The sequence below is a fragment of the Cetorhinus maximus genome, chromosome X, assembly GCF_964194155.1.
Source record: "Cetorhinus maximus chromosome X, sCetMax3.hap1.1, whole genome shotgun sequence".
NCBI classification, from domain to species: domain Eukaryota; kingdom Metazoa; phylum Chordata; class Chondrichthyes; order Lamniformes; family Cetorhinidae; genus Cetorhinus; species Cetorhinus maximus.
The window spans coordinates 11,187,073-11,214,143 of NC_135917.1; the positions used below are offsets into that span (position 1 = coordinate 11,187,073).

Genomic DNA, 27,071 nt, shown 5'->3' on the forward strand with positions numbered 1-27,071 from the left:
ACCCTGAAATTTTGACTGAAGTGCGCGGGACAGGGACTGAAATGGTCACTATGCCTCTGCTCCACCAAGTCTATCAAAATACTAACATGACCACAGCATTCAACAACTGGACTTCCAACCGAGATATCCCTTCAACATCCCAACTTTGTCAGTCATGACAGGATTGCCTTGGGGAGGGCGCAAAAGAAATTCTCCGAGGAAGCGTCCGTTTAGACATTGCTCAAGTCTAAGGCACTTGTAAGTCAGTCACTCAAGGTATTAGGGAGATACGCATGGGCTAAGTCCATCTCTCAAAGAGAATAGATGAATTGAAGGGAAGACAACCTGGGAGGGGAAGTCGAGGGAAGATTTAGGTGCCAGGTCCTTGTCAGGATGGCTTTCGATGCAGTCAGTTTATAAAATGGGAGAAGTTTAAGAAGTGCCAAGTTGGTAATGTTGGCGAGAGAAGTGACATTGAGGGTGAAGTTGGTCTTGGGTAGCAGCGTGAAATGGGCGATGATGAAGTGGCGGCTTGTTTTACGCCACATTTGTCTTCCTTTTCCAATAAGGTCTGTTGTGGTGCAGAATGGGTGGCTGATCCACCATCTCCAATTAAACCCTGCTCCTGAAGACCAATCTCACCCACCCCCTTGCCTTTTCAATGGAAGAATTAGCTGGAATTGATGGATAGGAAGTCTTCGAGTCTGTCTGAGGAGGGAGGGAAAGGAAACCTCTTTGTAAGCACCACCTGAGGGAGTTCACCCAGCTTCTAACACCCTGTGAACAGAAAGAGGACACAAATGCATGTTATTTTTATCTTCACTATTAGTTGCTATTTGTCACAATCTACCTCGAAAGGTAATGAAATAACCTATTTTCTGCATTTTTTTCCCTCAGATTTCCAAACCCTCAGTTGCCAGCCTTATGGAGCATCCCGAGTATAATTGGAGATACGATTGCGATTACCTTTGTTGGTTATGCTGTGTCTGTATCACTGGCTATGATCTATGCCGACAAGCACAGATACAAGATTGACCCCAACCAGGTCTGTAACATCAAAAAGCAGGCCACCCCTTGAAAGGTTATTGGCACCTTTGTTTCGCAGGTCCCAGTTGGTCACTGTGAATGGGCAGGCCCTGAGGAAAAGGCCCATTCTCACTCATCGTGACTGTTGGCAGGCTGTCTCTCCGACAGGGCACCACACCACTTTAGTCCTTGCTTGATGTTCACATACACATCTTCCAGCACTGGGGTATCATCAGACGCAAGAATTCTGGCTGGCGTTTGCCCTCTGGTGCATGGGGGCACTGAAGCCAGTTCTGGTGAAGCTACTTGGCATAAACCAGGGATCAGACTAAATCTGATCCACACGGGGATGAGGGCAGTACCTTCACCGATGGAGCCATTAAGCTAACTGAGTACTTAAAGTGCATCCTAGCACACTGAACTCTGCCAGCTTCCCATTGGAACCACCGCAGACAGTTAAAATGTTGTCAACGAATTATCCTCCCTCTTGGCTTTTGCTGCACAGCCCCACACAGCCACTGGTTAAATATTGTCAGCAGATTCAGTATCTCACTCCTACCTCACAACCCGATGTGGCTACCAGCCATATGATCAGAGCTTTGCTCTCACTCCTGATACAGATCTGAATAGCCATGCAGGGCAAGTATACCATCGCCGTGCACATGTCCATTGTCCTCCTCCACGCCTCTGTTACAGAAACAGGAGGAGGCCATTCAGCCCCTTGGGCCTGTTCTGCGATTCGAAGAAATCATGGCTCATCGGTATCTTAACTCCATGAACCTGCTTTTGCTCCACATTCTGCGATATTGTGCTCAGTTCTGGGCGCTGCACTTTGGGAGGAATATACTGTCCCTGGAGGGGGCTGCAGTGCAGATTCACCAGAATGATACTGAGGCCAAAAGGGGTTAAATTATGAGGACTGGTTGCATAAACTAGGCCCTGTATTCCCTTGAATACAGCTAGTTGAAGGGGTGAGTTGATAGGGTAGACAGGGAGAGAAATTATTTCCTTTGGTGGGGGGAGTCTAGAACCAGGGGAGTATAACCTTAATATTACAGCTTGGCTGTTTTGGGGTGATATCAGAAAGCATTCTAGGCAAAGGGGAGTGAAAATCTGGAACTCTCCCCCACAAAACCACTGTTGAGGCTAGGAAGTCAATTGAACATTTCAAAACTAAGATTGGTAGACTTCTGTTAGGTTAGGGAATTCAGGATTATGGAACCGAGGTGGACAGAGGGAGTTAAGATACAGATCAGCCTTGGTCAAATTGAATAGCAGAACATGCTCGATGGGCTGAATGGCTCCTCCTGGTCTAATGTTCCTAAACCCTTCCCTAGCCAGCAAGAATCAATCAAAAATCAGCCTCAAATATGTTAGTTGACTCATCATTCTCAGTCTTGTGCTACACAGCTAGGCATTCACCCACTCAGGACAAAGCAGCCCACTTGATTGGCACCCCATCCACAAACACCCACTCCCTCCACCACCGACACACAGTAGCAGCAGTGTGTACCATCTACAAGATGCACTGCAGGAATTCACCAAGGCTCCTTCAACAGCATCTTCCAAACCCACAACCACTACCATCTAGAAGGACAAAGGCAGCAGACACATGGGAACACCACCACCTGGAAGTTCCCCTCCAAGTCACTCACCATCCTGACTTGGAAATATATCGCTGTTCCTTCACTGTCGCTGGATCAAAATCCTGGAACTCCCTCCCTCACAGCACTGTGGGTGTACCTACACCACATGGACTGCAGCGGTTCAAGAAGGCAGCTCACCACCACCTTCTCAAGGGCAATTAAGGATGGGCAATAAATGCTGGGCCCAGCCAAACATGCCCACATCCTGTGAATGAATTAAAAAAATACCCAAAAAACTTTTTTTAACCTATACTCTTTCATGGGATGTGGGTGGTTGGTGGTGAGATCAGCACTTGTTGCCCATCCCTAATTGTCCTTGACCTGAGTGGCATATCAGAGGGCAGTTAAGAGTCAACCATGTGTGGATCTGGAGTCACATGTGGACCAGACCAGATAAGGATGGCAGATTTCCTTCCTTAAAGGACATTAGTGAACCAGATGGGTTTTTATGACAATTGTTTATAGTTGCCATGGTCACCATTTCTGAGACTTGCTTTATAATTCCAGATTTATTAATTGAATTTAAATTCCACCAACTGCTGTGGTGGGATTTGAACCCATGTCCCCAGAGCATTAGCCTGGGCCTCTGGGTTGCTAGTCCAGTGACAGTACCACTACACCACCATTTCCCCCCCTTGTAAACTAAAAAGAGGACAAATTTCCTCAGGGCTTCTCCTACTCCACCAGCAGAGGTTTGACACAAAGCACACAAGACAGGGTTTCCACTGAGCTCCCCACTGGAGTTATTACAGCAGTGGGTGAGAAGCCCAAAGGGAATTTTAGTCACTGACCTTAAATCCTGGTTAGGCCCATTTCAGTAGGAAAAATGGCCAATGAGGACAGGGTTTGATTCCCTCCTACCCCATGCATCTCGAATAACATATTTTTGTCACTGTTTCTTAGGAACTATTGGCTCATGGAATTTCCAACACCATCTCTTCCCTTTTTACCTGTTTCCCAAGTTCGGCTTCATTGGCTACCAGCAACATCCTAGAGAGTGCGGGCAGCCACACACAGGTAGGAGTATTAGCAAGGGGACCGCAAAAGAGTCCCAGAGTGTTTCTTTTGGATTGCTTAACTGTGCCGTGAGACTCCAACATTTAAAACCTCGATAAGGTTCAGAGGAAGGAGAAAATATCGGTGAAGTGAACTAAAAATAGGCTCTTGTTTAAGAGAAATTGTCAAGTGAGAGGGCCTGAGTTCATAAACCTGTGTTCAACCTTTATAAGTCCCTGGTTAGGCCCCAGCTGGAGTATTGTGTCCAATTCTGGGCCCCACACTTTAGAAAGGGCATCACGACCTTGGAGAGGGTGCAGAGGAGATTTACTAGAATAGAACCGGGGACTGAAGTTAATGTGGAGAGACTGGGGTTGCTCTCATGGGAGCGGAGAAGGTTAAGGGGAGATTTTTAAAAATATATTATTCACTCATGGGATGTGGGCGTCGCTGGCTGGGCCAGCATTTATTGTCCATCCCTAATTGCCCTTGAGAGCTGAGTAGCTTGCTAGGCCATTTCAGAGGGCAGTTAAGAGTCAACCACGTTGCTGTGGGTCTGGAGTCACATGTAGGCCAGACCGGGTGAGGACAGCAGATTTCCTTCCCTAAAGGGGATTAGTGACCAAAAAGGGTTTTTACAACAGTTGACAATGGTCACCATTAGACTTTTAATTCCAGGTTTTTTATTGGATTCAAATGTTACCATCTGCTGTGGCAGGATTCGAATCCAGGTCCCCAGTGAATTACTCTGGGTAATTACCCAGAGTAATCTCTGGATTACCTGGAGTAATCTCTGGATTACTAGTCTAGTGATGATGCCACTACACCACTACCTCCCCATAGAGGGCACTCGACATCCTGAATGGCTTTGATAGAATAAATAAGGAGAAACTGTTTTGAAAGGAGGGTCGGTAACCAGAGGACACAGGTTTAAGGTGACTGGCAAAAGAAACAGAGGTAACATGTGGAGAATTTTGTTTACGCACCAAGTTGTTGTGATTTGGAATATATCCCTTGAAAGGGTGGGGAAAACAGATTTAATAGCAACTTTCCGGAGAGGATTGGAGAAATGCTTGAAACGAAAAGAATTTGCAGGGTTATGGGGAAAGAGCAGGGGTGTGGGGTTAATTGGATACTTCTTTTAAAGAGCCAGCACAGACATGATGGGCTGAATAGTCTCCTTTCTGTGCTGTATCATTCTGTGATTTTACAACTCCACGTTGGTAACGCTTGGTGAGTTGGCAGCTTCAGCTGTGGCATCGGGGGAAGTGGCATTGCTGCCCTCAACTGGATGGAGAACCCGCCTCTGTGCCAATTCATGAAGGGGGTACCCCAGTCAAAATCCCAAGAAGTCACAGTGTACCCCTCCCCCCCCGCAACCCTGAGGGGTCCCAGAAACAGTCCCAGCTCCTGCTTCCTTCCCCCAAAGCAGAAAATATTCAGCCCAGAGACTCAATAAGGAAAGAAAAGCTGAGCCTCAGCTCAAGAGTTACCTCAGAGGCTCCAGTTCTACTGGATTGACTAAAGACTGGCATCAGGAATGCGTGTGGAGATGTTTATGGATTAGACAATCCCACTTTTCCACCAAACATGGAGGACACTAACTTAGGGGGCTGGTAAAAAGAAAAAACGTGCATTTCTATCGTACCTTTCACAACTCCAGGGCCTCCCAAAGCGCTTCACAGCCAATGAAGTACTTATGAAGTGTCGTCACTGTTGTATTGTGGGAAACGCAGCAGCCAATTTGTGCACAGCAAGTTCCCACAAACAGCAATGAGATAAATGCCCTGCGAATCTGTTGTAGTGATATTGGTTGGGGGGATGAACGTCAGCCAGGGCTCTTAGAGAATTTACCTGCTCTTCTCCAGATAGTGCCCTGGGGTTTTTTTTTACTTCCGCCTGAGAGAGCAGACAGGGCCTTTGATTTAACAGCTCACCTGAAAGACAGCACCTCTGGCAGTGTAGCACTCCCCCACTGGGTGTGTCAACCTAGGTTTTGTGCCTGAGGACTCTTTAGTGGGACTTAGACCTTCAGAGGTGAGGGTTCTACCACTGATCTACTAAGATAGATGGAAGTTACTATGAACCGCACTTAATCCATCTTTCCTATTTCTATTTTGCAGCTTGCTGGGCTTTTTACCTGTTTTGTCGTCTTGATGGTCTTACTTTTGATTGGTCCACTGTTTTACTTCCTGCCCAAGGTGAGCGAGATAAACCAAATCTAATATTTTCCAGAGAGCGCAAAATGGCTTCTACTGAACTGCCCCAAAATGCATTGCAGTCATTTGCTTATATTATTTATCTACGATCAGTCAAATATTCTCAGCTTTAGTTGTGCTGCTGTGGAGAATTCTAGCTGCAGATACAATATGTTAGCCACCGCTGGAGAGGGAAGGAATGCCATTAATTGTCCTTTCTGCAATGCATTTTGGGAAGAATTACATAGAATGACCCCCAAAGTGTAAAAGTTCAGGGCCTATGGCAGGCCCAAGGTGGGGATTCCCTAATGACGGACTTCTTTCTCCCCCACGCTGCTGGCAATCTCCTCACCAGCAGGTTAACATTGACCGTTAAGCAAGTGTGTAAGAGTATTTCCATCCTTGAGTGCCCAGATGAGACAGGGAAATCTGTAGCTTGGGTTACCCTCTCAACTACTGGCCATGTAAGGGCACTGAGCAAAGGAAAATGTACTGTTCTGCATTGCTGCCTCAAACCTGACATGGAAAGGTGCCCCGGAACCTTTCCCCTTGAGGGGGATTTAGCGTAGTGGTTATCTTGTAAGACTTCCTGGGTTCAGAGCCACGGACACCTAAATAGGCCGTCAACCAGCCATAAGTAATTTTAAGATGGTTTATTAAGAAGCAACAGTTTAGTTATGATATATTGACTAATTAGACAGAAAAAGTATACAACCCATAACAGCTTGTGATAACAGCATCCCGCTCTCTAGTGGAAGTGTTAGGAAACATTTCCCTTGGGCTGGCATGGACAAGATGGGCCAAATGGCTGTAACTTTTCTATGGCTCTGTCTCTCGATCCTCCTCCTCCTCTGGTCCATCTTCCATCTAAGGAAGGCAGCTGCCCAATGAGCACTGTCGCCTCCCCAGCACCTCAGCCCCTCACCACCAGCATGATGCCAATCTATATACCCTTTCTGGCAGCTGGTAGTTTACCCAGTGTCAATCGTCTATCTAACTATTCTGATCAATGGATACAGGGCAGGTACTCAAAGCATCAGGATGGTTACCACCTCCCTTGTGCGTCACCCTGCTTAAGGTCAGGTTTTTAGTTTACAGCTTGCTGAGGGTCATATCCTGGCCCTTTCTAAACACTTACATAGATAAGGAGGTTCAGAAGATTCCATCATACCACCTTAGGAATGTCAACATGGCAGCCCGAATTAAGACTGTTTAGAGGTCAAAGTGTTTAGAAATCCTCTTTCCAGAGAGAGAATCAAGGTTGTTTAGCTAATCCCATAAAATGCAGAAAATACCCGCTTGTTAAAGACCCCAATTTCTTACAATTTTACTGCAAATCCCAAATCCCTGGACTAATACCCTGGAAACACAAGTTCAAATCCCAACATGGCAGCTGGTCTTATTAATGGTGTCCATGAAACTATCATCAATTGTTGTGGAAACCCATCCGGTTCACTAATGCCCTTTAGGGAAGGAAATCTGCCGCCCTTACCCGGTCTGGCCTACATGTGACTCCAGGCCCACAGCAACGTGGGTGACTGTTTCAAGAGTCAACCACATTGCTATGGGCCTGGAGTCACTGGGGCTTGGCACAGCCTCAGATATGCCACTGGCCAGTGCCATGACAGACATGGGCAGCAGGGTTTCTGACAAGGAGGCCTAAGCAGCGGCAGCAGAGCCCATGAAGATGCCAAGACATGTACCTATTTCCAGAATGATATCCTGGGCCTGGAGGAAAGAGTTGAAAGAGAGGGAGGAAATTCAGTCTGCCTTTATTTGTGAATGTTTTGTCATTTTCTTTTTTCTTTATTCATTCACGGGATGTGGGCGTCGCTGGCTGGGCCAGCATTTATTGCCCAGCCCTAATTGCCCCTTGAGAACCATAGAACCATAGAAAAGTTACAGCACAGAAAGAGGCCATTCGGCCTATCTTGTCCATGCCAGCCTTAGGACACCCAGGTGCCCTTTCTAGTCCTTTACCCTCTGTGTAAAAAAGTTCTTCCTCATGCCCCCCCTACACCTTCTGCCACTTATCTTGAATCTATGTCCCCTGGTTCTAGAATTCTCCACCAAGGGAAACAATTTTATCCTGTTCCCCTCATAATTTTGTACACCTCAATCAAGTCACCTCTCAGCCTTCTTTGTTCTAAGGAAAATAACCCCAACCTATCCAATCTCTCCTCGTAGCTACACTTTTCTAACCCTGGCAACATTCTTGTAAACCTCCACTGCACTCTCTCCAGAGCTATTACGTCCTTCCTGTAATGTGGTGACCAGAACTGCACACAATACTCCAGTTGTGGCCTCACCAGTGTTTTATACAATTCCAACATTATATCCTTACTTTTATATTCTATAGCTCTGCCAATGAAGGAGAACATTCCATATGCCTTCTTTACAACCTTGTCTACTTGAACTGCTGCCTTCAGGGACCTGCGTACTTGTACGCCAAGATCTCTCACTTCATCTACCCCTCTTAGTATAATCCCATTTATTGTGTAATCCCTGTAACTGTTTGACCTCCCTAAATGTATGACCTCACACTTCTCTATGTTAAAATCCATCTGGCACTTTACCGCCAACTCCACCAACCCATCTATATTGTTTTGGAGATTTTGGCTATCCTCTACACTATCCACTACTCGGCCAATCTTTGTGTCATCTGCAAATTTCCCAATCGTGCCCCCCACGTTCATGTCCAAATCGTTAATATATAACACAAACAGCAAGGGTCCCAACACCGAGCCCTGTGGAACACCACTTGAGACAACTTTCCATTCGCAAGGGCATCCATCGACCATTACCCTTTGTTTCCTGTTACAACGCCAACCTTTTATCCAATTTGCCACATTACTCTGAATCCCATAGGCTTTTACTTTCCTGACCAATCTGCCATTGTGGGACCTTGTCAAATGCCTTGCTAAAATCCATGTACACAACATCTACTGCACTACCCTCATCAACCCTACTTGTCACTTCCTCAAAGAATTCAATCAAATTTGTGAGGCAAGACCTTCCTTTAACAAATCCATGCTGACCATCCCTGACTAGTCCATGCTTTTCCACATGACAGTTAATCCTATCTCTCAGGATTGATTCTACTAATTTGCCCACCACCGATGTAAGACTAACTGGCCTATAATTGTTTGGCATTTCCTTCGATCCCTTTTTAAACAATGGAACTACGTTTGCATTTCTCCAGTCCTCCGGTACCTCCCCTGTATCTAGTGAAGATTGGAAAATCATCCTCAGAGCATCTGCTATCTCCTCCCTGACTTCCTTCAGCAGCCTCGGAAACAATCCATCTGGCCCTGGTGACTTATCAACTTTCAAGGATTTCAACCCTTCGAGTACTTCCTCTCTCTTTATGACTATCCCGTCCAATATCTCGCAGTGTTCCTCCTGGACCACCATATCTACATCCTCCCTTTCCTTTGTAAACATGGAGACAAAATATTCATTTAAAACCCTTCCCACAGCCTCTGCATCTACACACAAGTTTCCATCTTCATCTCTGATAGGTCCCACTTTTTCCTTAACTAACCTATTAGCATTAATGTATTGGTAAAGCATCTTTGGGTTATCTTTAACTTTACTTTCTAATCTTTTTTCATGCCCTCTTTGATTTCCTTATTTCCTTTTTTACTTCGTCCCTGCACTTCCTATATTCGTCTAGGCTATCTGCAGTGCTTAGCTCTTTGTGCCTATCATACGCTTTCTTTTTCTGTATGATCATCCCCTGTATTCCTCTAGACAACTAGGGGGGTCTAGATTTGGCAGTACCACTCTTATTTTTGTAGGGGACATGTCTGCTTTGTACAATTAGGATCTCGCTTTTTAGTGCTTCCCACTGGTTTTTCACTGTTTTATCCTCCAGCAGTGCTGTCCAGTCCACCTCAGCCAAGTCCCTTCTCATTTCTGCAAAATTTGCCTTCCCCCAGTTCAAGACATTTACTCCTGCCTTATCTCTGTCCTTTTCCATGGTAATGCTAAATCTAACTGTATTGTGATCACTGTCCCCGATATGGTCGCCAACTGTCACTTCACCCACTTGCCCTTCTTCATTCCCCAAGACTAGGTCTAGAATTGCATCTCCTCTCATTGGGTTTGTCACTAATTGGTTGAAAAAATTTTCCTGGACACACTGCATGAATATTTCTCCCTCAGTGCCCCTTATATTGTTTGAATCCCAGTTGACATTAGGATAGTTAAAGTCTCCTACTATTATTGCCCTCTTGTTCTTACAAGCAGAAATTTGCCTACATAGTTGTTCTTCTATCTCCCTTTCACTATTTGGGGGTCTGTAGTATACTCCCAGTAGTGTGACTGCCCCTTTTTTATTCCTAAACTCAATCCATAAAGCCTCGTTTGTTGACCCATTTAGTATATCATCCCTTCTCACAACTGGAATTGATTCTTTAACCATTAGTGCTACCCCCCCTCCTTTTTTATCTCCTACTCTATCGTGTCTGAAGACTCTAACCAGGGATGTTAAGCTGCCAGTTTTGTCCCTCCTTTAGCCAGGTCTCTGTTATAGCAATGACATCCTGCTGCCATGTGTCTACCTGTGCCCTTAACTCATCTACCTTGTTTGTAATACTCCTTGCATTGAAGTATAAACAGTTTAACCCCCTCAATGTCCCTTGCTGGACACTTTGTAAACTTTGCTTCTCCTGTAACTCCATGTCTATCTCAATGTCCCTAGCTAATGTTCTACCTCCATTTTTCTGATCTGAATCTGACCTATCTGATCCTACACCTGGGATCCCATCCCCCTGCCACACTAGTTTAAATACTCCCCAACAGAACTAGCAAAAGCCCCCGCAAGGACACTGGTCCCAGCTCTGCCTGGGTGCAGCCCGTCCGGTTTGTACAGGTCCCACCTTCCCCAGAACCTGTCCCAGTGCCTCAAGAATCTGAGTCCCTCCCGGCTACACCATCTCTCCAGCCACGTGTTCATTTGGTTTATCCTCTTATTCCTGCTCTCGCTAGCACATGGAACTGGGAGTAATCCTGAGATTACTACATTTGAGGTCCTGCATTTTAATTTATCTCCTAACTCCCTGTACTGAGTTTACAGGTCCTCATCCCTTAGTTTACCTATGTCGTTGGTACCAATGTGTACCATGACCACTGGCTGTTTACATTCCCTCCCCAGAATGTCCTGCAGCCGCTCCGTGACATCCTGGACCCTGGCACCAGGGAGGCAACATACCATCCTTGATTCAGCATCTGTCTGTGCCCCTAACTATTGAATCCCCTATCAATATAGCCCTGCCACTTGTTTTCCTCCCGCCCCTCTGAGCAGCAGAGCCACCCACGGTGCTGTGAACTTGGCTGTTGCTGCTATCCCCTGAGAGGCCATTCCCCCCCCGCAACAGTATCCAAAGCGGTATATCTGTTAGAGAGGGGGATGACCACAGGGACTCCTGCACTACCTTCCTGAGTCTTTTACTGTTCCTGATGGTCACCCATTCCCTTTCTGCCTGTGTAATCTTCACCTGCAGTGTGACCATCTCGCTAAACGTGCTATCCACAACTTGCTCAGCATCGCGGATGCTCCACAATGTGTCCACCCGCAGCTCTAGCTCCGAAATCCGGATAGCTAGAAGCTGCATTTGGACACACCTTCTGCACACGTGGTCACCAGGTTTGCTGGAAGCGTCCCTCATTTCCCACATCCTGCAGGAGGAGCATGTCACAGGTCTGAGTTCTCCTGCCATGACATCCCTCTCGATTAAACTAGTTACTCCCTTAAAAAATACGCTAGCTCGGGGCCTTATTTATGTTAGTTAGGAACCTTGTTTCTTGACCAATTATACTTCTACAGTACTACTCTATACTTTTTTTTAACTCCCACCTCAGTATTAAGCAATGAATTACTTTAATAGATTGAAAAAAAAACTCACCAGGATTTACTCACCAATCAGCTGCTTTTTAAAAAAAATCCACTTTCAGAAGAGTGTCCCTCGCAAGTCTGGTGCACACCTGAAGGTACTGCCTCTCCCCCTCTCTCTCTTTTTTTGGTTTGAGAGGGAGGGAGGGATGGAAACACCACAGCAATATAATGTTTGGGGCTATTCCATTCTTTGACAGTGGGTCCTCCTCAATCCCCTTCTGAGTTGTGGTGACTGCGCTGACTTCTCCCAGAATGTTTCTCAGTCACTTCTCACTACCGCCCTCTGTTGGATGGTGGTGGTGAGCTGCCTTCTTGATCTGCTGCGGTCCATGTGGTGTAGGTACACCCACAGTGCTCTTAGGGAAGGAGTTCCAGGATTTTCAGCCAGTGATGGTGATATATTTCCAAGTCAGGATGGTGAGTGACTTGGAGGGGAACTTGCAGGTGCTGGTGTTCCCATGTGTCTGCTGCCCTTGTTCTTCTAGATGGTAGTGGTCGTGGGTTTGGAAGGTGATGTCTAAGGAGGCTTGGTGAGTTGCTGCAGTGCATCTTGTAGATGGTACACACTGCTGCTACTGTGCGTCGGTGGTGGAGGGAGTGAATGTTTGTGGATGTGGTGCCAATCAAGCGGGCTGCTTTGTCCTGGATGGTGTCAAGCTTCTTGAGTGTTGTTGGAGCTGCACTCATGGAGGCAAGGGGAGAGTATTCCATCATATTCCTGACTTAGAACATAAGACCATAAGACATAAGAGCAGAAATTAGGCCATTCGGCCCATCGAGTCTGCTCCGCCATTCAATCATGGCTGATAAGTTTCTCAACCCCACACTCCCGCCTTCTCCCTGTAACCTTTGATCCCTTTACCAATCAAGAACCTATCTATCTCGGTCTTAAATACACTCAATGACTTGGCCTCCACAGCCTTCTGTGGCAATGAATTCCATAGATTCACCACTCTCTGGCTAAAGAAGTTTCTCCTCATCTCTGTTCTAAAAGATCTTCCCTTTACTCTGAGGCTGTGCCCTCGGGTCCTAGTCTCTCCTACTAATGGAAACATCTTCCCCACGTCCACTCTATCCAGGCCTTTCAATATTCTGTAAGTTTCAATCCCCTCATCCTTCTAAACTCCATCGAGTATAGACCCAGAGTCCTCAAATGGTACTCATATGTTAAGCCTTTCATTCCTGGGATCGTTCTCGTGAACCTCCTCTGGACCCTCTCCAGGGCCAGCACATCCTTCCTGAGATACGGGGCCCAAAATTGCTCACAGTATTCTAAACGTGGTCTGACCAGAGCCTTATAAAGCCTCAGCAGCACATCCCTGCTTTTATATTCTAGTCCTCTCGAAATAAATGCCAACATTGCATTTGCCTTCCTAACTACCGACTCAACCTGCAAGTTAACCTTAAGAGAATCCTGGACTAGGACTCCCAAGTCCCTTTGCACTCCAGATTTCTGAATTCCCTCCCCATTTAGAAAATAGTCTATGCCTCTATTCTTCCTACCAAAGTGCATGACCTCGCATTTCCCCATGTTGTATTCCATCTGCCACTTCTTTGCCCATTCTCCTAACCTGTCCAAATCCTTCTGCAGTCTCCCCGCCTCCTCAATACTACCTGTCCCTCCACCTATCTTTGTATCATCTGCAAACTTAGCCAGGATGCCCTCAGTTCCTTCATCTAGATCATTAATGTATAAAGTGAAAAGTTGTGGTCCCAACACTGACCCCTGCGGAACTCCACTAGTCACCGGCCGCCATCCTGAGAAGGACCCCCTTATCCCCACTCTCTGCCTCCTGCCAGACAGCGAATCTTCTATCCATGCTAGTACCTTGCCTCTAACACCATGGGCTCTTATCTTACTGAGCAGCCTCCTGTGCGGCACCTTGTCAAAGGCCTTCTGGAAGTCCAAGTAGATAACATCCATTGGCTCTCCTTTGTCTAACCTACTCGTTACCTCCTCAAAGAATTCTAACAGATTTGTCAGGCATGACCTCCCCTTGATGAAACCATGCTGACTTTGCCCGATTTTACCATGCACTTCCAAGTATTCTGAAATCTCATCCTTAATAATGGACTCTAAAATCTTACCAATGACCGAGGTCAGGCTAATCGGCCTGTAATTTTCCGTCTTTTGCCTCACTCCCTTCTTAAACAGGGGGGTTACATTAGCGATTTTCCAGTCCTCTGGGACCCACCCTGACTCGAGTGATTCCTGAAAGATCACCACTAACGCCTCCACTATCTCTTCAGCTATCTCCTTCAGAACTCTGGGGTATAATCCATCTGGTCCAGGTAATTTATCCACCTTCAGACCTTTCAGTTTTCCTAGCACCTTCTCCTTGGTAATGGCCACCATACTCACCTCTGCCCCCCGACTCTCTTAAACTTTGGGGATGTTACTCGTGTCTTCCACAGTGAAGACTGATGCAAAGTACCTATTCAGTTCCTCCACCATTTCTTTGTTCCCCACTACTACTTCTCCAGCGTCATTTTCCAGCGGCCCAATGTCCACTTTTGCCTCTCTCTTACCCTTTATATATCTAAAAAAAACTCTTGCAATCTTCTTTTATATTACTGGCTAGTTTACCCTCATATTTAATCTTCTCCCTCCTTATTTCTTTTTTAGTTGTCCTCTGTTGGTCTTTGTAGGCTTCCCAATCTCCTGGTTTCCCACTGCTCTTCGCCGCATTGTATGCTTTCTCTTTAGCTTTTATGCTGTCCCTGACTTCCCTTGTCAGCCATGGTTGCCTCGTCCTCCCTTTAGTATGCTTCTTCTTCCTAGGGATGAATTTTTGCTGTATCTCCCAAATTACTCCCAGAAACTCCTGCCATTGCTGTTTCACTGTCTTTCCTGCTAGGCTCATCTCCCAGTCAATTCTGGCCAGCTCCTCCCTCATGCCTCTGTAGTTGCCTTTATTCAACTGTAATACCGTTACATCTGATTCCAGCTTTTTCCTCTCAAATTGCAGGGTAAGTTCTACCATATTATGGTCACTTCCTCCTAAGGGTTCCTTCACCTTAAGCTCCCTTATCAAATCTGCCTCATTACACATCACTAAATCTAGAATTGCTTGTTCCCTAGTGGGCTCCACCACAAGCTGCTCCAAAAAGCCATCTCGTAGACATTCCACAAATTCCTTTTCTTGGGATCCACTACCAACCTGATTTTCCCAGTCTACCTGCATATTGAAATCCCCCATGATCACTGTCACCTTGCCTTTCTTACACGCCTTTTCTATCTCCTGGTGTATCTTGTGCCCCACATCCTGACTACTGTTCGGAGGCCTGCACATAACTCCCATTATGGTTTTTTTACCTTTGCGGTTCCTCAACTCTACCCACACAGATTCTACATTATCTGACCCTACGTCTTTTCTTGCTATCGATTTAATTTCATTTCTTACTAACAAAGCAACCCTACCCCTTCTGCCAACCTGCCTATCTTTTTGATAGGATGTATATCCTTGGATATTTAGCTCCCAGTCCTGATCCCCTTGCAGCCATGTCTCACCCAGCCCACCACATCATATCTGCCAATTTCAATCTGCGCCACAAGCTCATTTACCTTATTTCGTATACTGCATGCATTCAGATACAACACCTTCAGTCCTATAATACCCGTCCCCTTTCTCATTGTCGTCCCTTTATCTGATGTGCTTGAAGTAAGATTCCTAGCCCTTTCCAAACACTCTGTCCTATTTTGTGTTCTAGAGACTTTAATAGCCTCTCCTGGGCTCTCCTTTCTTTTCAGTTTTTGATATAATTTTCCTTGAAGTTGAATCCACCCCCCCACACGCTAACCTGCTGTTTTGTTTCCCATTAGTCATACTTCTTGGAGTTTTACCCTTCTCTTCCCCCCCACTTTCCAGTTTAAAGTCCTGTTGACCACCCTATTTACCCTTTTCGCTAGAACATTGGTCCCAGATCGGTTCAGGTGGAGACCGTCCCAACGGTACAGATCCCTCCTGTTCCAATACTGATGCCAGTGCCCCACGAAATGGAACCTCTCTTTCCCGCACCACTCCTTTAGCCACGTGTTTACTTCCCTTATTCTCGCGTCCCTATGCCAATTTGCACGTGGCTCGGGTAGTAATCCGGAGATTATAACCCTTGAGGACCTGTTCTTTAATTTAGTTCCTAGTTCCTGATAATCCCCAAACAGGTCCTCTTTCCTAGTCTTACCTATGTTATTTGTCCCGACGTGGACCACAACAACTGGATCCTCCCCCTCCCTCTCCAATATCCTTTCAAGCCGGTCAGACATGTCCCTCACCCTGGCACTGGGCAGGCAACATACCATGCGGGACTCTCGATCCTGCTTACAAAGGATGCTATCAATTCCCCTAATTATAGAATCCCCTACAACTACCACTTGTCTTTTTGCTCCCCCCTCTTGAATGGCCTCCTGTGCCACGGTGCCGTGGTCAGCTGGCTCATCCTCCCTACAGCCCTGTTCCTCATCCACACAGGGAGCAAGTACCTCGTACCTGTTGGACAAGGTCAAGAGCTGAGGCTCCTCTGTTCCTGAACACAGGATCCCTCTACCTGCCTCACTTGCAGTCACATCCTGCTGACCCTGACCACTGACCGAACTAGAGGTATTTAATCTACCGGGTGTGACCGCCTCCTGAAACAAAGCGTCCAGGTAACTCTCCCCCTCCTGGATGTGCCGCAGCGTCCGGAGCTCGGACTCCAGCTCATCAATTCTGAGCCGGAGTTCCTCCAGCAACCAACACTAGCTGCAGATGTGGTCACTGCGGCCTTGTGTCTTGTAAATGGTGGACAGACTTTGAGGAGTCAGGAGGTGAGTTACTTACTGCACGATTCCTAGCCTCTGACCTGCTCTTGTAGCCACAGTATTTATATGGCTAGTCCAGTTCAGCTTCTGGTTAATGGTAACCCCCAGGATGTTGATAGTGGGGGATTCAGTGATGGTAATGCCATTGAATGTCAAGGGGCAATGGTTGGATTCTCTCTTGTTAGAGATGGTCATTGCCTGGCACAAATGTTACTTGCCACTTGTCAGCCCAAGCCTGGATATTGTCCAGGTCTTGCTGCATTTGGACATGGACTGCTTCAGTATCTGAGGAGTCGCGAATGGTGATGAACATTGTGCAATCATCAGCGAACATCCCCACTTCTGACCTTATGATGGAAGGAAGGTCATTGATGAAGCAGCTGAAGATGGTTGGGCCGAGGACACTACCCTGAGGAACTCCTGCAGTGATGTCCTGGAGCTGAGATGATTGACCTCCGACAACCACAACCATCTTCCTTTGTGCTAGGTATGACTCCAACCAGCGGAGAGTTTTCCCCCTGATTCCCATTGACTCCAGTGTTGTTAGGGCTCCTCTTGTGAGAGATGAAGTGAGCAATGTCGATCAGAGATAATGTTAATAAAATAACCTGTCTTCTCAGGCAGTCCTGGCCTGTATCAACGTCACCAGCCTGCGCCAGATGTTCCTCCAGTTTCAGGATCTTCCAGAGCTGTGGAGAGTCAGCAAGATGGACTTTGTAAGTTGGTCAAATTAGGCCTCTTTTGTGACTTTGGTAATGTGGCCGGGTCGTTTTAAAAAGCCCAATAACAAGTGTGCAAGCGATCAGGAGCAGGTCTTTAGCCAGCCTGTCTCGACTAACTCAGCGGGGACCTGGCATTGGACCTGGAACCTTTCCTTTCTGCACGGTCCCCGTGACACAAAGTCATCGTCACGGCCTCCCCCACCTAACTGCTGGATACACCTCAACGCCCCCTTCTCCTTTTTTGCAGGTGGTCTGGGTTGTCACGTGGCTGGCTGTCATCATGCTGAATGCGGACCTTGGACTCGCCGTGGGGGTAGTGTTTTCGATGATGACGGTGATTTGTCGAACTCAGAGGTACTGCGGCACAATTAGTACCGGATACGTTAATGAGCAGGTCATTCACAACTGAACCTGATCTCCTTTGGTACTGACACATATACTGGTTGATGTAAGGGCAAATTGACCAATCCATGCTGCAAGTGGGGTGGGAGGTGACATGCTCAAGGAGATGAGGAGAATCAGTAATTCAGTATTATAGCATGACCCCGCCCACATGCCCCCTTTTTGACCATGAGTCCATGGTATATTTTACATATCTCAGGGCTATGCAGGGAAGGCACTAGCTTCTAAGTGTGCAATAGGCTTATTTACAAGAGTTTTAAAATATCTCTGCAATCACAAAATGTCCGCACTCATGCTTAACCCAACTCAGGCTTCTCGTCGCTTCGGTTTACTTTGCTCTGAGTCCACACCCAGGCTTAACCAATCAAGCACAGTGAGCATAGATCAGTTAGCAGACGCACATAATCACACACAGAACAATCGAACACTGCAGAAGCAATGAACTTACCCCGTGCTGAATACAAGCCCGGCGCCCATTGCCTGCTGGGATACACTCCGACTCCCCACAACCCTGGATTGGACGAAACGGTTCTGGAAGGGTGAGTGAGTGTGTGAACACAAGCCCCAGTGTGCAGGCGTTGTTATATAGCTGCTGGACGTTTTTGTGGGAGCCAGATTAAGTGTTTTAAACACAAGCTTGAATGTAATTAAGCGTTTTAAATGGACTGGTCACGAATTTTTGGGTCTTAGATTCAGCACCAAGCATTCATATAACCTGGATGTGCAGCAGTGGGAAGAGTTTTCACTGATACTCGACTTCAGGTCAGGAGAAGGGCAGCACTCTGGGAATTTGTCTAAACGCTAGCAGGAGTCATAAATTTGTCTTTGGACAACAGCAGGAGTTAGAGATTTGTGTCTTCCGTAATGAATAATAATCATGCCTCCATTGTATATCACTTGCATTGATGTTCCGGAATTAGAGATATATATCTTCTTAAAAGTTTCTCAAGTGCAACATCATTACCAGGAACTGTTGACAATGTGCTGGCCGATTAATATCTTAGATTTAACTTAACCGTGTCTGGCTGCATTTCAAAAGAGCATTGCTGCCCTCTGCGACCAGATAAAGAATTTCAGGGCAGGATATCTTCTCAACTAACACAACACATTGTCCCAGATTTGCACTAAGTGGGGTAGTGGGCGGGAAAAAGAACATTTTACTCGCCGGCCGCAATGGCGGCTTTTCACGCCGTATCGTCCCAATCCCACCTCGTTAATTGCGCATTTCCGGGAAACACGCGTTTTGATGGCGGGCGGGCTCTCATTTGCCCGCCACGCCATCACCTCGCTGCTCCATCACGCTGGGCACCATATTTAAAGTGCAGCCGTGTGCACACCTCTCAGTGCTTCCAGCCCACGACTGCTGCATGGAAGACATGGCCCCAAAAGGCAAGAAGACTGCAGATCTTGGTTCAATGATGCGTCCCTCCAGTGCCTTTAGGATGCTGTGGAGACCCGCCAGGATGTCCCCTACCCCCCTCTGGCTGCAGGATGGGCAGCAACAGCACTAACTCGGCTTGGGAGGAGGTGGCAGTGGTGGTCAGTGCCAACGCACTGCAAAAGAGGACAGCCACCCAGTGCCACAAGAGGATGAATGATCTCCTCCGTTCTGCCAGGGTAAGTCACTCTTCACATCACTCTCAACTCACACACTCACAAACCCATCACACACCCACAGGGATCTCACTCACTGCCAGTTCAAGGGACATCACCATTCACTCTCTCACACTCACCGTCATTGTCCTCATCCTGTCCAAGGGACCACTCACCACCCACACAGGCCAGGTATACCTATCATCTGGCCTGGCAGGTGTCTTGCTTTCACTTTCTCCATCTCTATCCACAACAAGAGGGAGAGGTCACAGACTGGTGGAGGAATGCCTGAAATCCTCACGGACTTTGAAAACAGAGCCATCCAGCTGGCCGGCGATGACCGGGACCGGTCCTGTGCTGACGGTGAGGTCGGCGCTGCTCTACCAAGTGAGGATCCAGCAGAGTAACATCCATCAGATAACCATGCTGTGAGTGATGTGTCCTGTTTCACAGGCCACTGTCATGCACTGATTATCTCCCCTTGCTTTCACAGGCACATCTGGGAAACAGCCGACAGAGTCCATGACCCAGGGTCTCCAATCAAGCCCCGGAGAAACCTCTGAAGAGGAATCTGAAGGCACCCTCCCTGAAGTCCCATCCCAGCGCTCACCCACACCCTCCACCAGCGCAGAGACACCATACCTCGGTGGGACCGAGCTTTAGAGTAGCCTCAGGGTCACAATCTGGTGAGCACATCGCACTGTCTGATCCACAGCAGGCGGAGGCAGGGACTTCCCAGGTCCCCGGCACTCGGAGGAGCTGCTGGAGGCCAGAACGTTGCTGAGTCTGAGTCAGATGAGGAGGCTCTGGACTCGGTCATGCCTCAGTTGCTGGAGCTGCAAAGACAAGCTCGGGAACATCAGGAAGGGATGTCCGCTGCACTCCTCAGATTGCAAGGCACGATGGAGGAGTCCGTCTGCCTTCAATCTGAGGTGATAGCGCCGACATTGCAACGCACCGACGTCAACACTGGCAGGATGGCGGCCGCCATAGAGACCTTGGTCCAGGACGTTGCTCCTGCACTGCTGCATGGGCTTAACCCCATCACTGATGCCATAGTTGGCCTCCAACAGTGTGTACGCAAGAGCGGTGCTGGGCAGCTCGATCTCACTCCAGCTTCCCCTTCTCCTCAAGGAGTCAGCCAGGGGCCCTCGGGCACCCATAGGGAGGAGGATCAGCAGGTGCACACCCTGGGGCCATCCACCCAGGTGACTCCAGGAGTGTCCGGCCCATCCGAATCCCCTCTTCCTGTGACCCCAGCAGCTCCAGCTCCACAGGCCGAGGAGGGTGCCACTGTCACACAGCAGGACCCCGAAAGCAGGCCGGGCCCCTCCAGGTCTCGGCCCTCCAGAGGACGCCCGCCAAAGTCATCACAGACAGGGTGTCACAGTCAGCAGGCTGCCTTCACCTCCACTGTGGGTGTCCGGGGAGCACCAAGACATAGTGGCAGGGTTAGGAAAGTTAAGGAGAATTAGTTGCACAGCCTGGGGACGAGTGTTAATCACTTGTACATAATGTTCACTATTGTCAATAAACTCCTAAGAATGTCTCCCTGCCTATGGCTCCTTGTTCTGATGAGCAGTGCTCGTGTCACTCAGATGTGAAACCTTTCTGCGCAAGATAAAGGCAGGTGTCTCAGTCCAGGGCCCCTTCCCTGTGCCTTGTGCAGCCTTCAAACCAAAGTGATGGTCCAGCCTCACACTCACTGGACACATTACTGATGCCTGCACCTCGATGGTGCTGGTCATTGCTGCCAGAATGTAGTGGGCAGGTGTCACAGAGTTCCGTCATTCTCTCTGTGTGCTCTCAGCACCTTTAAGGTGGGGCTGGTCCCCATCTCTTCAGTATCTGTGCCCAGTGACAGTGTGGGCCTGAAGGGTTCAGTTCAGGAAGGATGCCATAAGATCAGGAGAAGTTAAAGTTTCCCCACTGCATCTCTATGAGCTGGCCCTGATCACGGAGCGCACACCAGCTGCCCTCGGCCAGACAGGAGTCAGACATTCACAGAGGCTGTCTGAAGATCTATGGAGTGTCCTCACTGTATGTCATCATCATCCTCCTGCGATCAAGTGACTATTAGGGCCTTCACTGCGTCTCCGTGACAGGAGCATTCTCACAGAGGGTATTGGTGCTGCCATAAGCCAGACTGGAGTCAAACATTCACAACTGCGATGTGAGGATCTATGGGGACACCTCACTGCATGTCCTCATCATCCCCCACAAATCTGGCAGCTATGAGGGCCTCCCGAGCGCCTGCCTCGTTTGGCCAGTGCGAGGGCCTCATCCCCATCTTTGTCACCACTGAGGACCCCCTCACCCTCATCCCCGTCGACGTCCCCCTCATCGGAGGAGACCTCCAGCTCCTCCATCTCCTCCTCAGCCGGCTCCTCTCCCCGTTGCAGTGCCAGGTTGTAAAGGGTGCAGCAGACAGTGATGATGTGTGACACCCTCTGTGGGCTGTATTGCAGGGCTCCACCAGACCGGTCCAGGCACTGGAACCCCATCTTCAGCATCCCGATGGTTTGCTCCAGCAAGTTGCGAGTTGCAGCTTGAGCCTCGTTATACCTTCGCTCTGCTGCAGTCTGAGGCCGCTGCACGGGTGTTATCAGCCACGGCCTCTGTGGGTAGCCCTTGTCCCCGAGGAGCCAACCCTGGAGACTCTGTGGACCCTGGAAGATGTCAGGGATCTGCGAGTGACTGAGGATGTAGGAGTCATGGACACTCCCTGGAAACCATGCGCAGACCTGCAGGATGTGTTTGTGGTGGTCACACACCAGCTGAACATTATATGGCGTCTGGTTCACTCGTGCCAACTCATGCCCTTTAGGGAGGGAAATCTGCCATCCTTACCTGGTCTGGCCCACATGTCACTCCAGACCCACAGCGATGTGGTCGACTCTTAACTGCCGTCAGGAATGGGGTGGCAAGCCCCTCCGTTCAATTAGGGATGGGCGACAAATGGTGGCTTTGCCAGCTGTGCCCACATCTCATGAAAGAACGAAAAAAAGGAAGGTTAGGAGCAAGAGGAGGCCATTCAGTCCCTCAAACCTGTCCAGCCATTTAAAAACATCATAGCTGATGTGGACCTTAACTCTTATCTCCCTGTCTTGATTCTGCACGTCTTAATACCCCTAAACCAACAAAAATCCACCAATCTCAGTTTCAAAACTTTTAATTGGTCTCCCCCATCCCCGAAAACCAGAGAAAATAGCCCCCCTTGACTCTGTCAAACCCTCCTATGAATAGGAGCTTCTGTCTTGTATGAGTGTCAGTTGTCCTGTGTGTATCGTAAAGTCATTGGTAGAGGGGATGTTGGGAAGTAATGGTTTCACCCAGAGGGTGGCGGGGATCTGGAACTCACAGCCTGAAAGGGTGGTAGAGGCAGAAACCCTCATAACATTAAAAAAATAAATCACTTGGATAGGCAGATAAAGCACCAAAACTGACAGACCAAGAGCTGCAAAGCGGGGTTAGACTGGATAACTCTTTATCAGGTGGCAGAGACACAATGGGCCAAATAGCCTCCTCCTGCGCTATAAGTTTTGATGGTTCTATGATTCTATGGAACATGGCGATGTTACAGAAACTGTTTTGAATGCATCTGTGGAGAGAGGAACAGAGTTAATGTTTCGAGTCCATGTAACTTACAGCTCTGAAGAAGAGTCATACGGACTCGAAATGTTAACTCTGTTTCTCTCTCCACAGACGCTGTCTGAGTTTTTCCCAGCATTTTCTGTTTTTGTTTCAGATTTCCAGCGTCCGCAGCATTTTGCTTTTATCTTACTGTTTTAAATGGGCCTGGGTTGAACCAAAGCTGCATCCAGACTGCAGGGACGGCACTCGATGCCGGTCAAGGTCTGTCTGACCATTTCACCTTCCAGTTTCTGAACCAGTTTCAGTCTCCAAGCGCCCATTGTGGTTTCCCGTGGAGTGGAAAATGGGGTCAACAATTCAGAGGAGGGTTAATTGTTCCGATTGCAATTCCTTGCAGACGCTGCCTGGAAATCTGAAATAGGAACAAAGGGAAAAGTACTGGAAACACTCTGTAGGCAGCATCAGAGTCAGTCTCAGTGAGTTCTTCTGTACATCTCAATGATTAGGCAGGAGTTAGCATGGGGATTTGAACTGTTTTACCACCACCCTTAAAAGCCACAGAGTAATTTTACTCATTCTTGACGTGTGCTGCTTGCTTTAAAAAAAGACTATTTTGGAAACGCCTATAAAGAAAGATGTGCATTTCTATAGCACTGTTTACAACACCAGGATGTCACAGAGAGCTTTATATCCAATGAAGTGCTTCTAAATTGCAGCCACTCTTATCAGGTAGGAAATGCAGCAGCCAAATTGCGCACAGCAAGCTCCCATAAACAGCAATGTATTAATGATCAGGTCATCTGTTTTTGTGATGTTGGTTGAGGGATAAATATTGGCCCAGGACACCAGGGAGAACCCCTCCCTGCTCTTTCTTCAAAATAGCACCATAGAACCTTTTGTGCAAGCCCGAGAGGCCATTGGTTTGATGTTTCATCTGAAAGGTAGCACTTCTGACAGTGCAGCACTCCCTCAGTACTGCCTGTCCAAAAATGCGGTACTCGGTACTACCCCTCTGACAGTGCAGCACTCCCTCTGTACTGCCTGTCCAAAAATGCGGTACTTGGTACTACCCCTCTGACAGTGCAGCACTCCCTCTGTACTGCCCGTCCAAAAATGCGGTACTCAGTACTGCCCCCACCTGACAGTGCAGCACTCCCTCGGTACTGCCCATCCAAAAATTCAGTACTCAGTACTGCCCCCCACCCCCCGACAGTGCAGCACTCCCTCAGTACTGCACCAAGTGTGTCAGCTGAAATTATGTGCTCAAATCTCTGGGGTGGGACTTGATCGAATAACTTTTGAATTCAGACAGGAGAGTGTTACTATAGTTTTAGTGGAGCTTTGACTTGATCTATGACTAACCGACTGAAATATTGAACACTAATGGGCTGCAATGATAAATACTGCAAGGGGATAATAAATGCACTCCATTTGAAATAAAAACACTCGTTATTCAGTCAGAGTTGCTCAATGAATTATAGGGGAGCCTGATAAATGTGAAGAATATGTGACACTTCAGAACAAGTAGGCTAATAAAAGGGAACATTAGCGCGAGGTCACCTCACCTTGATTTCAATCACAAACATTATTATTAATTTTCCACCTCATTAGAATTCACTTCGACAAACTATACCTCCATGGTACAATATCCCAGCTATGAGGAGTGACAGTCAATGATGATGTATATGAGCATAATCCGATTTTCACTGGAAATGGCTTCTCTTCCTGCTCCTGAACCGTTACCTCTGGTGTCCCCCCAAGGATCTATCCTTGGCCCCCTCCTATTTCTCATCTACATGCTGCCCCTCAGTGACACCATCTGAAAGCACAGTGTTAGTTTTCACATGTACGCTGATGACACCCAGCTCTACCTCACCCCCACCTCTCTCAACTCCTCCACTGTTAGTAAATTATCAGACTGCTTATCCGACACCCAGTACTGGATGAGCAGAAATTTCCTCCAGTTCAATACTGGGAAGGCTGAAGCCATTATTTTCGACCCCCTCTCCAAACTCCCTTTCCTTAACTATTGACTCCATCTCCCTGCCTGGCAACAGTCTGAGGCTGAACCAGAATGTTCACAAACTTGGTGTCACAACTGCCCCCAAGGTGAACCTCCAACAAAATATTGTGCACCACCACTAAGCCATCCATTTCCACCTCTGGAACATCACTTGTCTTCACCCCCTCTCAGTTTATCTACTGCTGAAACCCACATTCATGCCCTTGCTATTTTTAAATTCAATCAATTGCTATGGTGGGACTTGAACCCATATTCCCAGAGCAGTCACCTAGGCCTCAAGATTACCAGGCTAGTGACATTACCACTATGCCAACATCCCCTCTAGACTCTACTATTCCAACACACGCCTGGATGTTTTTCCACATTCTACCCTCCATAAACTTGAGATCACCCAAAACTCTGCTGCCCGTGTATTTACTTGCACTGAGTCCCGTCCAGCTATTGTTTCTGTCCTCGCTGACATACATTAAATCCCAGTTAGGTGTCACCTCAGTTTTAAAATTCTCATCCTTGTTTTCCCATCCCTCCATGTCCTCACTCCTCCCTATCTCTGTAATCTCCTCCAGCCCCACAACCCTCCGAGATCTCTGCGCTCCTCTAATTCTGGCCTCTTGAGCATCCCCGATTTTAATCGTTCCACCATTGGCGGCCGTGCCTTCAGCTGCCTGGGCCCCAAGCTCTGGAATTCCCTCCCTACCCCTCTCCGCCTCTCTACCTCACTTCCCTCCTTTAAGACACTCCTTAAAACCTATCTCTTTGACCAAGCGTTTGGTCACCTGACCTAATATCTCGTTATGTGGCTCGGGGTCATACTTTGTTTTATAATGCTCCTGTGAAGCACCTTGGGATGTTTTATTATGTTAAAGGTGCTATATAAATATAAGTTGTTGTTGTGACTTCAGTCGAAATGTTAACTTAAGGCCCTGTCTGCCTTATCGGGCGGACGTTAAAGATCCCATGGCACTGTTTCAAAGAACAGCAGCTGAGTTCTGGTCAATAGTTATCCCTCAACAAATATCACACAAACAGATGATCTGGTCCTTCTCACATTGCTGTTTGTGGGATCTTGCTGTGCACAAATCGGGCTGCCGTGTTCCCTACCTTACGGCAGCGGCTGCGCTTACAAAAAAGCACCTCATTGGCTGTAAAGCACTTCGGGATGTCCTGAGGCCTCGAACGGCGCTATATAAATGCAAAAGCCGACACAGAATCGCAGAATTGTTACAGTGCAGAAGGAGACCATTCGGCCCGTCGTGTCTGCACTGGATCTCCGAGCGATCGATTCACCGAGTGGCCATTCTCCCGCCTTCTCCCCGTAACCCTGCACCTTCTCCCTTTTCAGGCAACAGTTGAAAGCTGCAATTGACCCTGCCTCCACCACACTGTCCGGCAGTGCATTGCAGATCCTAACCACTTGCTGCTTGATAAAGATTTTTCTCATATCGCTTTTGCCAATTCCAGGTACACTGCCTGAAAACCAGAGTTACCCAAAAGTCAGACATTTTTTTAGAATGTGCCGGGCATCATTTTTGAAAGCTCAAACGTACCCAGGCAATTCGGCTAGGCACGGCTTGGACCTGTTACCCCATTCGCTGCTTGCGCACCGGTCTATTCCTGTGCTCCAAGCGATCCTTGACTCTACCTGACCCAGATTAGCTCAAACGGCCTACTGCCCAAAGCGCCTGATCCAAAATTCAGCAAAGTCCAAAATCTGGCATGCCTTCAGTCCCGAGGCTGCAGGTTTTCAGAGAGTGTACCTGCACGTCCTTTAAACCTGTGTCCCTCTGGTTCTCGATCCTTCCACCAAGGGCAACAGTTTCTCCCTACTTACTCTGTCCAGACCCCTCATGATTTTGAACGCCTCTATCAAATCTCCTCTCAACCTTCTCTTCTCCAAGGAAAACAGTCCTAACCTCTCCAAACTATCTTCATAACTGAAGTTCCTCATCCCTGGAACCATTCTCGTGAATCTTTTCTGCACCCTCTCTAAAGCCTTCACATCCCTCCCAGAGTCTGGTACCCAGGACTGGATGCAATACTCCAGCTGAGGCCAAACTAGTGTCTTATACACGTTCAATATAACCTCCTTGCTCTTGTACTCTATGGTCCCTATTAATAAAGTCATTTTTTTGTTACTTTAGAATATTTGGAGCCAAACTCTGACTTGCTTCAAAGTAACCAGTATTATGAGTTTA

General features: G+C 47.7%; 1 protein-coding gene across 2 annotated transcripts in view; it reads left to right on the top strand.

The window, feature by feature from the left end:
- Window positions 1–27,071, top strand: part of slc26a10 (solute carrier family 26 member 10) — an 86,375-nt gene that overhangs the window by 15,327 nt on the left and 43,977 nt on the right. For both annotated transcript variants that reach the window (XM_078534693.1, XM_078534694.1), the window contains exons 7-11: window positions 877–1,024; window positions 3,555–3,668; window positions 5,771–5,848; window positions 17,163–17,258; window positions 17,512–17,618. In XM_078534693.1, the coding sequence (XP_078390819.1) occupies window positions 877–1,024; window positions 3,555–3,668; window positions 5,771–5,848; window positions 17,163–17,258; window positions 17,512–17,618 (543 nt within the window). The remainder of the gene's footprint in view (window positions 1–876; window positions 1,025–3,554; window positions 3,669–5,770; window positions 5,849–17,162; window positions 17,259–17,511; window positions 17,619–27,071) is intronic.